The sequence below is a fragment of the Schistocerca cancellata genome, chromosome 9, assembly GCF_023864275.1.
Source record: "Schistocerca cancellata isolate TAMUIC-IGC-003103 chromosome 9, iqSchCanc2.1, whole genome shotgun sequence".
NCBI lineage: Eukaryota > Metazoa > Arthropoda > Insecta > Orthoptera > Acrididae > Schistocerca > Schistocerca cancellata.
In genome coordinates, this window is record NC_064634.1 from 511,767,593 (window position 1) to 511,784,927 (window position 17,335).

At 43.6% G+C, this 17,335-nt stretch overlaps 1 protein-coding gene across 1 annotated transcript in view; it reads right to left on the reverse strand.

The window, feature by feature from the left end:
* The window catches only part of LOC126100896 (proteoglycan 4-like), an 84,835-nt gene that overhangs the window by 24,982 nt on the left and 42,518 nt on the right, over positions 1-17,335 (reverse strand). The window contains exons 8-11 of the mRNA XM_049911562.1: positions 14,586-14,726; positions 14,138-14,278; positions 9,329-9,469; positions 2,032-2,172 (exon numbers count right to left, since the gene is read on the reverse strand). Of these exons, the coding sequence (XP_049767519.1) occupies positions 2,032-2,172; positions 9,329-9,469; positions 14,138-14,278; positions 14,586-14,726 (564 nt within the window). The remainder of the gene's footprint in view (positions 1-2,031; positions 2,173-9,328; positions 9,470-14,137; positions 14,279-14,585; positions 14,727-17,335) is intronic.

The window sequence follows — 17,335 nt, forward strand, 5'->3', positions numbered from 1 at the left end:
TTTATTTTTTCCTATACGAGTCAGATTTAATTAACTGTTTCTCAGCTTAGGGAATTCTAACTGCTTTGACTATCAACAGTCTACTAAATACGCTGCCAACTTCTCTTTAGAATGAAAGTAGCGAAAACACCGTTTGCATACTTGAATTGCAAACAGTGATGAGCAGTGATAATACTATGTGCTAGTCTCGAGAAGTTTTTAATTTAGCAGAGGTGGTAAATTTCTGTGCAGTCAACAGGCAGCATTAAGAGATTCACATGCTTCTCGCTTCCATAATGCTACGACACATGTAGTGGAATCACTTGAACCTTTTTCCTCCATCTTTCTCTTCGGCTCCTCCTGTAACCATTCACTCATACTCAGAATGAACAGATAAATTTATAATGTTTTCTCAAATATTGCCACAAGCTTCAGTGCAGAACGAAATCTGGAGGGGGATTTTCCTGGAAATTTCCTTTGACTAATCAGAGTTTTTGTGCACTGCAGAAACTTTGTAGAATCCGTGCCGGACCACAGATCTGTAAAATTAAATGAAAAAAACAGGCATTCATCGATATGACAAACAAAATGGTTGAATGACAGTCTGGAGAAGCAGAAGAATACTTTCTATTTTTTATGTCGGATATCTCACTGTGCTATCACTGCTCGCAACTGATCCAGTGAAGTTAACTGTCCGACGGAGCACTTGCCCGCGAAAGGGAAAGGTCCCGAGTTCGAGTCTCGGTCGGGCACACAGTTTTAATCTGCCAGGAAGTTTCATATCAGCGCACACTCCGTTGAAGGGTGAAAATCTCATTCTGTCCGACAGTTCATCATCAACTGAAAAATTCTAAGTGGGGCTTCTTGTTTTTGTGCTCATCTCTCCCTGCAAGGTCAGTAGGCATTTCTTATCCCATGGCTGAATCAGGGATTGTGCAATCACATTCCCGGAAATGCCAACTTCCCACTAATTCCAAGAACTACGAACCAGTAGATCTAAGCACTCTGAGACAAGAAAAAGGCAAGTTGAGACTTGATCCCACAGATTTTTGTTAGGACTTATCTTCTGTTTGCAGAAAACTTCAGCCTATCTGTCAAGACGCAAAGGAGGCATATTGCGCTAAAACAAATCGTTGTGAACCAGCTTTAAAGTCAATATTTCTTTATATACATAAATTTCAATGAAACTGAACCCCCACGCATGTATTGTGTGACGTTATGAGTTTCATAAAAATTCCTGTTTTAGACGTTCTTGTTAAAGGAATTCACTCGTCTACCATCCGTTATAATACTTCCACAAAGTGGTGCATTACACGGCATGTTAGCCACCCTGACGCCTTTGTGAGATGGTGAGATAACATGTGCCTGTTTTAAAGGTATCTCAAGATGTTGGCCTGTGTGCTCTTGGACACGTCTCATTAACTTTCAGTCAATGGGGAATATTGTGGTGTCACAGCCAGACAACACACTTGCTAGGTGGTAGCCTTTAAATCGGCCGAGGTCCGTTAGTATACGTCGGACCCGCGTGTCGCCACTGTCAGTGATGGCAGACCGAGCGCCGCCACACGGCAGGTCTAGAGAGACGTACTAGCACACGCCCCAGTTGTACAGCCGACTTTGCTAGCGAAGCTACACTGACAAATACGCTCTCATTTGCCAAGGCGATAGTTAGCATAGCCTTCAGCTACGTCATTTGCTACGACCTAGCAAGTTGCCATTACCCGTTTATATTGAGATTCAAATTATGTACCATCTACAGCGATGCTCTACAATTATGGATTAAAGTTAAGTATTTCAGCAACTACGTACTTTATTTACTAGACTCAACTTCTTTAACTGTTCCAGACCTCACGGCATCCTGCGTGAGCTTATAGCGTGCATTTCGGCCTCCTCTAGCAACACAGTGTTGGCTCTTCTGCCAACACTACAAATATTATAATCTGTCGCTCTGGATAGCAACACTGTAAAATTACAGTGGAGGTTTCTGCTGCACAATTTGCACATATATGCAGCATAGCTTCATATGCATGTATACGTGGTGAGTGCACTCACGGAGTAAGACAAGGGACGGCCGCGTCAGATGGGTCAGAGTGTGGAGCAGCTGCGGGCGCCGCGGCTCCGGCAGGAGTCTGGCTGTGTTTGCTCTGCGGCTGCGACACGGCCGTCTTCTTCTTGTCTCCAGCGGCTGGCGGGCTGCGAAAAGAGACAGTAGGTCCGGAAGTGAAATATAGTGGAAGCCAGGCGTCATCCTACTACTGACGATATTAGTCGGCCTCAATAGGAACGCACCTGGAGAGGGGTACCTTCGCCGCCTCATCGCGAGAAGGCTCGTAAGCAGTGGTTGGGCATGAAGTGGCAGGTAGGGGTAAGGAGGGGGGGGGGGGTTGGGGAAAGATAGGATAGGGTAAGGACGGTAATACTACAGTTCTGGAGTCTGCAATCAAACCTGCACTTACATTCGTGATGAGAGTTATGAAGTGGATCGAAGGTGAATACAGTTCTCCATATTTCGTACCTGTTGCACAGGAATCCAGTCCAGTTATATCCACAATGTCAGTTTCTAAATCAGTATCGTCGTTAGGGGCTGCACATTCACATGCAGTCTCCAGACCAGCTAACACTTGGTTTAAGAATCATGATAGAAGGTTGTATACATGGAAGAACCCTGGAGATACTAAAAGGTATCAGATAGATTATATAATGGTAAGACAGAGATTTAGGAACCAGATTTTAAATTGTAAGACATTTCCAGGGGCAGATGTGGACTCTGACCACAATTTATTGGTTATGACCTGTAGATTAAAACTGAAGAAACTGCAAAAAGGTGGGAATTTAAGGAGATGGGACCTGGATAAACTGAAAGAACCAGAGGTTGTAGAGAGTTTCAGCGAGAGCATAAGGGAACAATTGACAGGAATGGGGGAAAGAAATACAAGAGGAAGAAGAATGGGTAGCTTTTAGGGATGAAGTAGTGAAGGCAGCAGAGGATCAAGTAGGTAAAAAGAAGAGGGCTAGTAGAAATCCTTGGGTAACAGAAGAAATATTGAATTTAATTGATGAAAGGAGAAAATATAAAAATGCAGTAAGTGAAGCAGGCAAAAAGGAATACAAACGTCTCAAAAATGAGATCGAGAGGAAGTGCAAAATGGCTAAGCAGGCATGGCTAGAGGACAAATGTAAGGATGTGGAGGCTTATCTCACTAGGGGTAAGATAGATACTGCCTACAGGAAAATTAAAGAGACCTTTGGAGATAAGAGAACCACTTGTATGAACATCAAGAGCTCAGATGGAAACCCAGTTCTAAGCAATGAAGGGAAAGCAGAAAGATGGAAGGAGTATATAGAGGGTCTATACAAGGGCGATGCACTTGAGGACAATATTATGGAAATGGAAGAGGATGTAGACGAAGATGAAATGGGAGATACGATACTGCGTGAAGAGTTTGACAGAGCACTGAAAGACCTGAGTCGAAACAAGGCCCCCGGAGTAGACAACATTCCATTGGAACTACTGACGGCCTTGGGAGAGCCAGTCCTGACAAAACTCTACCATCTGGTGAGCAAGATGTATGAAACAGGCGAAATACCCTCAGACTTCAAGAAGAATATAATAATTCCAATCCTAAAGAAAGCAGGTGTGGACAGATGTGAAAATTACCGAACAATCAGTTTAATAAGCCACAGCTGCAAAATACTAACACGAATTCTTTACAGACGAATGGACAAACTAGTAGAAGCCGACCTCGGGGAAGATCAGTTTGGATTCCGTAGAAATACTGAAACACGTGACGCAATACTGACCTTACGACTTATCTTAGAAGAAAGATTAAGGAAAGGCAAACCTACGTTCCTAGCATTTGTAGACTTAGAGAAAGCTTTTGACAATGTTGACTGGAATACTCTCTTTCAAATTCTAAAGGTGGCAGGGGTAAAATACAGGGAGCGAAAGGCTATTTACAATTTGTATAGAAACCAGATGGCAGTTATAAGAGTCGAGGGGCATGAAAGAGAAGCAGTGGTTGGGAAGGGAGTAAGACAGGGTTGTAGCCTCTCCCCGTTGCTATTCAATCTGTATATTGAGCAAGCAGTAAAGGAAACAAAAGAAAAATTCGGAGTAGGTATTAAAATCCATGGAGAAGAAATAAAAACTTTGAGGTTCGCCGATGACATTGTAATTCTGTCAGAGACAGCAAAGGACTTGGAAGAGCAGTTGAACGGAATGGATAGTGTCTTGAAGGGAGGATATAAGATGAACATCAACAAAAGCAAAACGAGTATAATGGAATGTAGTCTAATTAAGTCGGGTGATGTTGAGGGTATTAGATTAGGAAATGAGACACTTAAAGTAGTAAAGGTGTTTTGCTATTTGGGGAGCAAAATAACTGATGATGGTCGAAGTAGAGAGGATACAAAATGTAGACTGGCAATGGCAAGGAAAGCGTTTCTGAAGAAGAGAAATTTGTTAACATCGAGTATAGATTTAAGTGTCAGGAAGTCATTTCTGAAAGTATTTGTATGGAGTGTAGCCATGTATGGAAGTGAAACATGGACGGTAAATAGTTTGGACAAGAAGAGAGTAGAAGCTTTCGAAATGTGGTGCTACAGAAGAATGCTGAAGATTAGATGGGTAGATCACATAACTAATGAGGAAGTATTGAATAGGATTGGGGAGAAGAGAAGTTTGTGGCACAACTTGACTAGAAGGAGTAATCGGTTGGTAGGACATGTTCTGAGGCATCAAGGAATCACCAATTTAGTATTGGAGGGCAGCGTGGAGGGTAAAAATCGTAGGGGGAGACCAAGAGATGAATACACTAAGCAGATTCAGAAAGATGTACGTTGCAGTAGGTACTGGGAGATGAAGAAGCTTGCACAGGATAGAGTAGCATGGAGAGCTGCATCAAACCAGTCTCAGGACTAAAGACCACAACAACAACAACTCCAGACCGGAATGAATATTATATGCTTTTGAGTCGGGCCCATATAATACGTCATAAAAAGAAGTTTTGTAGTGAATAATTCCAGATAACCTGTAGAAGGTTTAATTAGTAATCCTTCTTCTTTGCTACAAGCTTGTTTCGGCTATAGCGCCATTCTTAGGTAAACCTGTAGACGTCACATTTGGTAAGACTAGTTAAATTTATAAAAACTGCAGAGAAAGGTCAGTTTATACACATACTGACATGTAGTTGGGACAAATGCACATCCTACAGCAGTGAGTAAACTGTCGACTGTTTATTTGTTGCTGGATCGTTATTACCAGGTCAGTTTTGTTTACATAGAATATTTTAGCCAAATACTTTTGACAGTTGAAATGACAGTTGATTCCCTTTGATGTTTTACGTTTACAGTGCGGCCTTTGCTAGTCGGTGATGTTAGTTGCATTTCTATTATAAATCACAGTAAACAGGACACCAAAGATAGACATGGATACAAATGATAACAAAATTGTAATAGCAATGAAACGAAAATAATGTCACTGACTATCAAAGATTGCATTGTGAAGATAAAGCTTTAATTAGAGTAAACAGCCATTCCAGCAGTCAAAAGTATATCGCGAAAGTATCCTATACAGACAAAAGTTACGTGATCAGAGCGATCTAGCAACAAACAGACAGTGGACAGTTTACTCACTGATGCAATATGGGCAACTGTTCCAACTAGATGTAAGTACATATACAAACTGATGTTTCTGTACGACTTTCATAAACGTAATTAGACTCAAACAATATAACATGAGAATGGGGCCATAGCCGAAACTAGCTTGTAGTAAAAAAAAAAAAGGACTACTGATTAAACCAATTTACCTGGAATTATTCATTCCAAAGATAAGACTATTATTATGCTTCTTGATGAGTCTTTCATTAACCCAGCTCTGTGGCTGCATTTATATTCTATGCATCTTTAAACAAGACTTTGGCTTATTATACGCAATTATTAAAAGCTGAGTTCTCTTTAACCTGGGCTAAAAAGTGAGTTGCATAGTGGGGCTTTGTGTGTCTGAACATTATGATGTGGTGCGTTGTGAATATTGACAATATTATCTCCTGCGATGACAGGAAACAGTGCACTTCTAACCATTTCTGAAAATTATCACCATTTTGATGGCCTTGGGATTAAGATTTTGAGTGAAAATATAATATTGCTTCGCCTATGAGAATCTGGCCCCCAGAACATGGAAAACAGTAGCTCTTTGGCCTCCATTCAGTGTTTACATCCGGAGCTTCTTAATGCAGCCAACACATTTTCTTGGTATAACGTATATATCTACGTTGTGTCGGTGAACAGAAACCACTTTTTGCCCTTAAATTGGTTTGCTCTCAAGTAGCCAGCACACTTCTCATCAAAGTCGGAATGGCCTGTTAGGATGTATCCCATATTTTTACATTTTTACAAACGAAAATCCTCTAATTTTGAAATTTAACTGGACGTTTCTCTTCACCCCCGGAAATTCGTCTTAGTATAACAAAATACAAGCACATTTCTCAACTATCAAATTAGGTTCATCTGCTCACGACGCTCCAATTTTTTCTTTGACTAAATGCTGTATCGAAATCAACTGTAGAAACAACATTTCTTGAATACCTTTGATATCTTGGACTTTTTCCCAGGTTCTTCGGTTTCCTTAAGGTCTTACAAAATTTATTTCAGGGCACTTTTGCCACTCGCCAAATTGCTTTCTGTAGACGTATCATTACGTGATACTCTGAATCTGTAGTCCTCAGGATGCCTTACTACAGACATTTTTGCTGATGGACTGTCCACATATAAAAAAATAAAGCACGCACGCAAAGCAACGGTAGACGAATGCCGGCATTCCATATGGATACTCAGATTACTCAATGCTCATGGGTTTTCCACACAAGCAGTGGAGAATATCAAGTCGCGGTCAGTTCGAAATGAAGCACACATGAAAGGTGCAAAACAAGGATCGGAAATGAAACTGGAGTGACACAAGTATCACAGAACACAACTGTTCGAATACAAAACAACTGTGCCTGGCGTAAGCTATTGCCAACACAATGGTCAGCTTATATATCGCGCAAAGATCGATAGTAGGCGCTGGATCAAGTGCACCAGTTAGGAAAGAAACCAAAGTCACACTCGCAAGCAACACGCTGCAACGACCTCTCGACCGCAGGAATTTATCCCCACTGCTGACTGTAGACCATGAGTCACTAGCTCAGTCACTCTTATTGACTCATTCTAGTTGGTGTCTGTCATTCATTGCTGAGCGGGTGTAGGCTCCGACAGTAAAGAGTGATCTTTATAGACGGACATGTACTTAACCAGCAGTGACGCTAACGTGGACTTTTAAGGAAGAGCTTGTACCACAACACATAGACTCTGTTAAAGTTAAGGAGCACCTATCTGTTCAAGTAAATAAAGGACCGTGTTAATACAAGTTTGCATAAATGTTGCAGTAAGAAGATATCAGCCACCAAACTCCATCCCCCCCCCCCCCCGCCCTTTTATATCCTACGGAACGAGACCCTACAACAACAAGCTTTCTATACAGGGTGAACAATAATAAAACCGAGAGACACTGCAAGCACGGCGTTCAGACTGGAAATGGGAAAAAAAGTCGTATGAACATGTCTCCGATTATGCACCATTGTCTCGATAGATGGCGCTGTCGAATAAAAGCTCCTGTGACCAAGTCATGTGTTCCTTGTGTGTTGCAGGCTTTATGATTTACGCAGCATAGTGTAAGCAGCAGAATGGCCCAGTATTCGTGTCGAGAACAAGGCGGGATGGTGTTTGTGTAAGGCTAACCAGGTGGAAACGATCGAGAGGCAGCACAGATATACCGAAACAAGTACCCTGTGGACACCAATCACATCACATAACTTTTCAAGCTCTTTGTGGGCGTTGGTGTGCTGAAGCGTCCTTTCAGAGAGACGAACGTCCATGAAGGCGGTGGAATGTGCATGCACCAGTTTTCGTCAACCGGATTCTACGAGATTTTGAAATGAACCATTGTTCAAGTTCCAAGCATGAGGCCTGCCAACATCGTTATACTGAAGTACGACAAAGTGTATCTTGCATGTCAACCGTAGCTATTCCTATCACATGCAACGAGTGCAAAAAATACCAGCAGCGGATTACCCTCTACATGAAGGATTTCGTCCAGAGTTTTGCACCAGATCATAGCAATTTTGGGATGGATGTCATGAGTTGTCTTTAACGACAGAGCAGCCTTTACCAGAGTTGGCATCATCAGTCTACGTAATAGTCATCTGTTATCTATAATCATCAGAGAATAGTTGAGGCGTGTCATCAGCAACGTTCCAGTATCAGCAGTGCGAGCAGGGATCCTTGCCGACCACATGCTTGGACCGTTATTACATCACAATATCTCAGTGGAGGAACGTACCTGGGCTTGCTGTGGAATACTCCGCCTGGAAGCTTGAGAATGTGCCTTTGGCAATAAGACAGGTTATATGGTTTCCACATGATAGAGCACCACCCCACTTCCACACGACCACAACATCTTTCTCAGACATTGCTCAGGACATGGAGGCCCCGTGGCGTTATCTTACAAACCATCCGACTTAAACCCCTGGAGTTTTACGTGTGGGAGCATCTGAAACACGTTGAGAGTGCTGAACGTGTTTCTGATGCTCAGATCCTTCAGCTGCATGTTCACGACGCACAAGACGCTCTTCGGAGTGGGACTAGAATGTGCCAAAGAGTGCGGAAATCTATTATTCAATGTCTGAACGTTAGCATTGCGTCCCCTCGAGCCCACTGAGAACGTGTGTTGTGACGTGGATGCGATGCAGCTCTGTACTGGGTTCCGGGCGATTTGTTGTCGTTGCACATACATTGTCAATTTCTGGACACATGTTCCTATTACCTCTTTTCCTTCATTTCCAGTCAGTACTCTATCCCCGCAGTTTGTTGCATCTATTAATGTTCCCCCTGTATACTTAACATAGAACAATGATCATCGGATGGCGTGCGTAGTTAGTGTGCTATGGACCGGACTACAGGAGGCACAGATAGTAAACAGGGGAACATCAGCTTTTCAACTGAAGCAGGTAGGTTGGTAAGAGAATGAATGAGCCCAAGTATATCTGATATTATTAAGTAACTCTATTGAAAGTTTTAACTGCCAATTAAAACATCATTACAGAAATAGAAAGAATGCCCAATATAGAGATTTGACTTGCAATCTCCAATGCGACTCTCACAGGATAGGAGGACGTTGAGCATCAACTGATTGCGAAGTCGAGCCAAAGTACAACAAAGCGACATTCGGTGTTCCGAGATTCACACTTGGCTAGCGTCCCCATATACCATGCTGTGAACGGTGATAATTTGCATGTTTAGTGGCAGTACTCACCGCATGCGAGAGGAGACGGCGTCGTCATATGGAGGAGTGGGCTGAGGCTCCGTGGGCGCCACAGCTGCAACACGTGTTCCGTCATGTTTGGTGTGTGGCTGAACGGAGGCGGCCGTCTTACTGTCTCCAGTGTCTGGCGAGCTGCAAAGAGAAACACGGCTTGGGAAAGTGCAGCGTGACCCAGGCCAGGCGTCATCCTACTGCTGCCAACATTAGGCGGCCTCAACACTGTTGCACCGGCCAGTGTGGCAGCTTCAGGCGGCTCATCGTGAGTCCCCGTGTACTGGGGAGTGCGGGTGGAAGGGGGGACGTTGCGCCTACAGTTGTGCTATGAAAAGTGTATCTTTTCACTTCGATCAATTGCAGTTTCATACATGGCGTCAGTTTCCATATATCTAACATCGTTTTGTACTACACATTCAATTTCACTCTCGAGACTAATACTGATTAGTGTATTCTCTGCCGTTTCCTTTATTATGTATCTCTGCACCAGCTCTCAACTTATTTTGCAAGTTTGGTAGCATTTAACCAGTCATGCTGTATAGTCTTAGGTGAAAACCCCCTTCCGAACAGACCTCGGAAGGCACGACGGTAGTGATCGACCGCCGTGCTAACTATCAATTTTAATAACTTGGCAACGGGGATATTAATAATCAGGTTACTTCTAACCTTTTGTGATGTTACCCCACTCATATCATAGTGATATTCTTACATCTTTGACTTCGAATCATAAATTAATTCTGTTCCATCAATGCAACCCATTGCACCTCTGGTGTGGACAACAAAAGCACTTCGGTCTTCGCTGCTGTTATTCTTTACACCGAGAATTTCTTAATATTGCCAGCACTTTTTCACGCTGTAATGCCTATGCATACACGTCGTGCAGGCGAACCCCCTCGGTTTATTTGCCCGCTATTCACTATATCAGTTTGCCCTCTAATGGTCACCCCGCTTTGCAATAAAGAAGGAGTGTTTTGTTAGGAAGTTTCTCTTTTTTTACACTTTTTAAAACTAAAACGCATATCCCTCGAAATATTACTGAACGTTTAGCCTCCTTTATAATTAAGTATCGGTGGTTTTGAAAAAATAAACAGCTTTCTCGACGTTAGGATTTTCTTCTTCTGTTCATATTAATCCAAAAATTTTCTCTGAATAAGTGCTCTATCGAAGTCATCTAGAGAAACAAATTTTCTAGAAAAATTTCGTCTTCTTCGAGTAACTAAATTTTATAAAACCCTTCAAAGTGTATTTTTCTATCCTTTCTGATCTTCCTCTTGAACACTTCAAAGTACGTACTCTGTAAGAACTGACATTGACATCCGCTGCCCTGAGTCATGCCATTAGCGATTTACTCTAACGTCATTATATGTCACCATCATGACCACAAAGGGGGAATGTGTGCAGGGGGTCAAGAGAAGAAATATGGTGGTTTATAGTACTGTTTGTCTGCATACAAATAACTGAACACACACTGAGAACAGGAATAGCAGATCCGCTAAGATGAATAATTTACCATTTGTCTGTTGAATTTAACATTGTTTCCCCTGAGTATCCCACACTAGTAGCTCAGAGCATCAAACAGTAAATAGTACAAATTATAGCACAAGGAAAAACCACATCTAACTATGAACAGTTGTCCCGAAGTGATAATGCAAGGACTGGATAGCACAGTTAGATTATATACTAACAGTATCAAAGGAATTAGATTGGCGGTAACTTGAAATTGTATTTAATGTGGTCCATTACCATCAGATGATGTTTTTAACAGGAAACTTGGGGACCACTTTGTCGAGGCACAATTGGGTAACGGGGGGATAGCAGTTGCTGAACTGAGTGCATAAGAAAATTCAGATAAGGTAGTGACATCGAATGATATTATGGAGCCATTTTATAGAAAACAGCTTTTTAATGTATTATTACAGATACCTTGATCAACCGCAGCACTATGACCAGTGATCTACTTTCGATATACAGCCGTCCAGCTGAAAGGAACATCACCTGGCAAGGGATGACTGATAGTCAGACACCCGCACGGTGCATGTAGTATCTGTGTGTGTGCTGTACGAGTATAGAACGGAGAGGGCACGTGATCTGTCTGAGTCTGAACAAAGGCAGATTTTGATAACTCAGAGGCTATGCACAGCACTTTGGAAATTGCACGACTTGTCGGGTGTTCTAAGAGTGCTGTGGTGAGAGTCTTCAACATGCAGCCAAACCAAAGTGAAATCACGTCCAGACGTCATGGGGATGGGCGGCCAGCCATCATTACTGATCTCAGATGTCGTAGGCTGACCAGACTGGTAAAACAGCACAAGTGATGAACTGTTGCGGATCTAACATGAGAGTTTGAAGCTGGGCAGAGTGCACGTGTGTCTGAACACACAGTGCACCGAACACTCCTAGCGATGGGCCTCCTCAGCTGACTACCCATGCACAATAATATGGATAAATACAACTGAAATGGTGACGTGAATATCGGCACTGGACGCTGCAGCAGTATCAGTGCGTTGCAAGGTCTCATGGATCCCGATATATTCTTCATCATGGCGATGGGAGGGCGTGAATCTGCCTTGTTCCAGGGGTTCAGTTGGTTCGGTGGAAGACACCAAACAGCGAATTCATAGGTCTCATCGGATTAGGGAAGGATGGGAAAGGAAGTCAGCCTTGCCCTTTCGAAGGAACCATCCCGGTTTGCCTGAAGCGTTTTAGGAAAATCATGGAAAACGCATGTCAGGATGGCCGGACGCGGGATTGAACCGTCCTCCACCCGAATGCGAGTCCAGTGTGCTAACCGCTCTTGTTCCAGGGGAACGGCCTTTTGACACCTGTACTGCGGTATGGAGACATGGTTGCACACCATGTACACCCCATCATGAAGATTAAGTTTTCCAACTTCAGTGACAATTTTCAACATTATAATGCGCCATGTTTCGAATTCCAGTTCATGTGCTTCCCTCCATCCCACCCACCCCCCCCCTCCCAAACTCTCAGATCTGAATACGATGACACACATTTGGTATGCGATTGAATGCGGCGACTGATCTCACCGTCCTACCCCGGAAATTACGGGAATTAGATGAATTGTGTGTACAGCTACCATTTAATCGTTGTTTCCGTGCACGGGGTGTCACCGCTGTTATACGTGCCTAAAGCAGACAACAGTCTAACAAGTACACTACTGGCTATTAAAGTTGTTACACCAAGAAGAAATGCAGATGATAAACGGGTATTCATTGGACAAATATATTATACTAGAATTGACATGTGATTACTTTTTCACTCAATTTGGGTGTATAGATTCTTAGGAATTAGTACTCAGAACAATCACCTCTGGCCGTAATAACAGCCTTGATACGCCTGGGCATTGAGTCAAACCGAGCTTGGATGGGGTGTACAGGTACAGCTGCCCATGCAGCGTCAACACGATACCACAGTTCATCAAGAGTAGTGACTGGCGTATTGTGACGAGCCAGTTGCTCGGCCAGCATTGACCAGACGTTTTCAATTGGTGAGAGATCGGGAGAATGTACTGTCCAGGACAGCAGCCGAACATTTTCTGTATCCAGAAGGTCCCGCACAGTACCTGCAACATGCGGTCGTGCATTATCCTGTTGAAATGTAGGGTTTCGCAGTGATCGAATGAAGGATAGAGCCACGGGCCATAACACATCTGAAATGAAATGTCCCTGTTCAAAGTGCCTTCATTGCGAACTAGAGATGACCAAGACGTGTAACCGATGGCACCCCGCACCGTCACGCCGGGTGATACGCCAATATGGCGACGACGAATACAATGTGCGTTCACCGCGATGACGCCAAACACGGATGCAACATCATCACGCTGTTTACAGAACCCGGATTCATCCGAAAAAATGGCTTTGCCATTGGTTCACTCAGGTTCGTCGTTGAGTACACCATCGCAGGCGCTCCTGTCTGTGATGCAGCGTCAAGGGTAACCACAGCCATGGTCTCCGAGCTGATAGTCCAACCTGCAGCAAACGTCGTTGACTGTTCGTGCAGATGGTTGTGTTCTTGAAAACGTGACTATCTGTTGACTCAGGGATGGAGACGTGGCTGCACGATTCGTTACAGCTATGCGGATAAGATGCCTGTCATCTCGACTGCTAGTGATACGAGGCCGTTGGGATCCAGCACAGCGTTCCGCATTACCGTCCTGAACCCACCGACTCCATATATGCTAACAGTCTTGGAATCTCGACTACCGCGAGCAGCAACGTCGCGATATGATAAACCGCAATCGCGATAGGCTACAATCCGACCTTTATGAAAGTCGGAAACGTGATGGTGCGCATTTCTCTTCCTTACACGAGGCATCATAACAACGTTTCACCAGGCAACGCCGGTCAATTGCTGTTTGTGTATGAGAAATCGGTTGGAAACTTTCCACACGTCAGCACGTTGTAGGTGTCGCCACCGGCACCAACCTTCTGTGAATTCTCTGAAAAGCTAATCATTTGCATATCAGAGCATCTTCTTCCTTTCGGTTAAATTTCGCGTCTGTGGCACGTCACCTTCGTGGTGTAGCAATTTTAATGGCCAGTAGGGTAGCTGGTCGTAATGTTCTGGCTGAGCAATGCATTAAAATATTTCGTAAAATCGTAGTTTGTTGTTGCCTATCGCGAACGTGTACTGTCACTCGACAGGCGTACGCTGAATATTGTCTGACCCCAAAGTTGTGTAAGAAATACAACAAACGGAGACTCGATGCTTTGCCAGTTACACTGGGCTAACACCCCATAAATATTGCTGCGAATGCGGGAAATATACATAGGTAGTGGGTGTACTCACGGCGTGCCACAAGCGGCGGCCGCATCAGATGGTGCAGAGGGTGGAGCAGCCACGGGCGCCGCGGTCGCGGTAGCAGTCCGGCTGTGTTTGCTCTGCGGCTGAGTGGGGCCCGCCTTCTTCTTGTCTCCAGCGGATGGAGGGCTGCGGAAAGAGACAGTGGGTCCGGAAGTGAAGTGTCGTGGGGGCCAGAGGTCGTCCTACTACTGACGATAGTAGTCGGCCTCGGTAGTAACGCACCTGGAGAGGGGTACCTTTTGCACCTTATCGTGAGAAGGCTCGTAATCAGTCTTTGGACAATGCAGATCGCGGTGGAGGGGGGTAAGGATTACAATGTTGAGGCAAAGTACAACAAAGCGACATTCGGTGTTTCGAGATTCTCACTTGGCTAGCGTCTCCATAAACCATGCTGTGAATGGTGATAATTTGCGTGTTTGGTGCCAGTACTCACCGCATGCGAGAGGAGACGGCGTCGTCATATGGAGGAGTGGGCTGAGGCTCCGTGGGCGCCACAGCTGCAACACGTGTTCGGTCATGTTTGGTGTGTGGCTGAACGGAGGCGGCCGTCTTACTGTCTCCAGTGTCTGGCGAGCTGCAAAGAGAAACACGGCTTGGGAAAGTGTAGCGTGACCCAGGCCAGGCGTCATCCTACTGCTGACAACATTAGGCGGCCTCAACACTGTTGCACCGGCGAGTGTGGCAGCTTCAAGCCCCGTGTACTGCGGGATGTGGGTGGAAGAGAGGACGTTGCGCCTACAGTTGTGCTATGAAAAGAGCATCTTTTCACTTCGATCAATTGCAGTTTCATACAAGGCGTCAGTATCCATATACCTAACATCGTTATGTGCAACACATTCAATTTCACTCTCGAGACTAACACTGATTAGTGTATTCTCTGCTGTTTCCTTTATTATGTATCTCTGCACTAATCCTGAACTTATTTTGGAAGTTTGGTAACTTAACCAGTCATGCTGTATAGTCTTAGGTGAACACCCCTCTTCCGGACAGACCTCGGAAGGCGCAACGGTACTGACCCACCGCCGTGCCAAAGCGTATAGGCGCCACAGGTCAGCACATGGTTTCCCTTTGCCAGTTTACGAGACCAGAGTTGCTACTTGCTCTTCATTTTGTATCTTAGGGAAAAGCCCTTGGGTATTTGCTTTATTGGGAAGGAACCATTTTTCTGCAGTCTTTTGTGTCACTGTATTCAAGATAAGCTTTAGAGGGTTCAAATCAAAGAATTGCTCCGCAAGCCCCTGAACTGTATGATCCTCATGCTATAAAATGGAACCTGCTATAAACAAATGCTTTAATTTATTACCACACACAATTTGTAAAAACTCATTTCTTGTTAAGTTCGATTCAAATCTGAATTTGTTCTGAATTAGCCATTCACATATGTCTTTTAGCGAGTTATGGCAGTGATAGCTATGTGGGTCTGAGCAGTGTGCTACCATTTTGCAAGTTTGGCAACTTTTAACTAGTCATGTTGTATACTCTTAGGTGAAAACCCCCATTCCGAACAGACCTCGGAAAGCACAACGCTAGTGATCGACCGCCGTGCTAATGATCTATTTTAATAACTTGGCAACAGGGATATTAATAATCAGGTTACTTCTAACCGTTTCTGGTGTTACCCCACTCATATCATAGTAATATTCTTACATCTTTGACTTCGAATCATAAATTAATTCTGTTCCATCAATGCAACCCATTGCACCTCTGATGTATACAACAAAAGCACTTTGGTCTTCGCTGCTGTTATTCTTTACACCGAGAATTTCTTAATATTGCCAGCACTTTTTCACGCTGTAATGCCTATGCATACACGTCGTGCACGCAAACAACATCGATTTATTTGCCCTCTATTCACTACATCAGTTTGCCCTCTAATGGTCACCCCGCTTTGCAATAAAGAAGGAGTGTTTTGTTAGGAAGTTTCTCTTTTTTTACGTTTTTTAAAAATTAAACGCATATCCCTCGAAATATTACTGAACGATTACCCTCCTTTACAAATAATTATCGGTGGTTTTGAAAAAATAAGCGGCTTTCTCGACGTTAGGATTTTCTTCTTCTGTTCATAATAATCCAAAAATTTTCTCTGAATAAGTGCTCTATCGAAATCATCTAGAGAAACAAATTTTCTAGAAAAATTTCGTCTTCTTCGAGTAACTAAATTTTATAAAACGCTTCAAAGTGTATTGTTCTATTGCTTCCGATCTTCCACTTGAACACTTCAAAGTACATGCTCTGTAAGAACTGACATTGAGATCCGCTACCCTGAGTCATGGCATTAACGATTTACTCTAACGTCATTATATGTCATCATCATGACCACAAAGGGGGAATGTGTGCAGGGGGTCAGGAGCAAAAATATGGTGGTTTATAGTACTGTTATGTGACTGTCTGCATACAAATAACTGAACACACACTGTGAACAGGAATAGCAGATCCGCTAAGATGAATGATTTACCATTGGTCTGTTGAATTTAACATTGTTTCCCCTGAGTATCCCACACTAGTAGCTCAGCGCATCAAACAGTATATTGTACAACGTACAGCAGAAGGAAAAACCACATGTAACTATGAACAGTTGTCCCGAAGTGAAAATGCAACTACTGGATAGCACAGTTAGGTTGTATACTAACAGTATCAAAGGAATTAGATTGGCAGTAACTTGAAATTGTATTTAATGTGGTCCATTACCATCAGATGATGTTTCTAACAGGAAAGTTGGGGACCACGCCCGTCGAGGCACAATTGGGTAACGGGGAGATAGCAGTTGCTGAACTGGGTGCACAACAAAATTCAGATAAGGTAGTGACAACGAATCTATGATATTATGGAGCCATTTTATAGAAAACAGATTTTTAATGTATTATTACAGATACTTTGATCAACCGCAGCATTACGACCATTGATCTACTTTCGATATACAGCCGTCCAGGTGAAAGAAACATCACCTGGCAAGGGATCACTGATAGTCACACACCCACACGGTGCATGTAGTATCAGTGTGTGTGCTGTACGAGTGTAGAATGGAGAGGGCACGTGATCTATCTGAGTTAGACCAAGGGCAGATTATTATAACTCAGAGGCTATGCACAGCACTTTGGAAATTGCACGACTTGTCGGGTGCTCTAAGAGTGCTGTGGTTAGAGTCTTCCACATGCAGCCAAACCAAAGTGAAATCACGTCCAG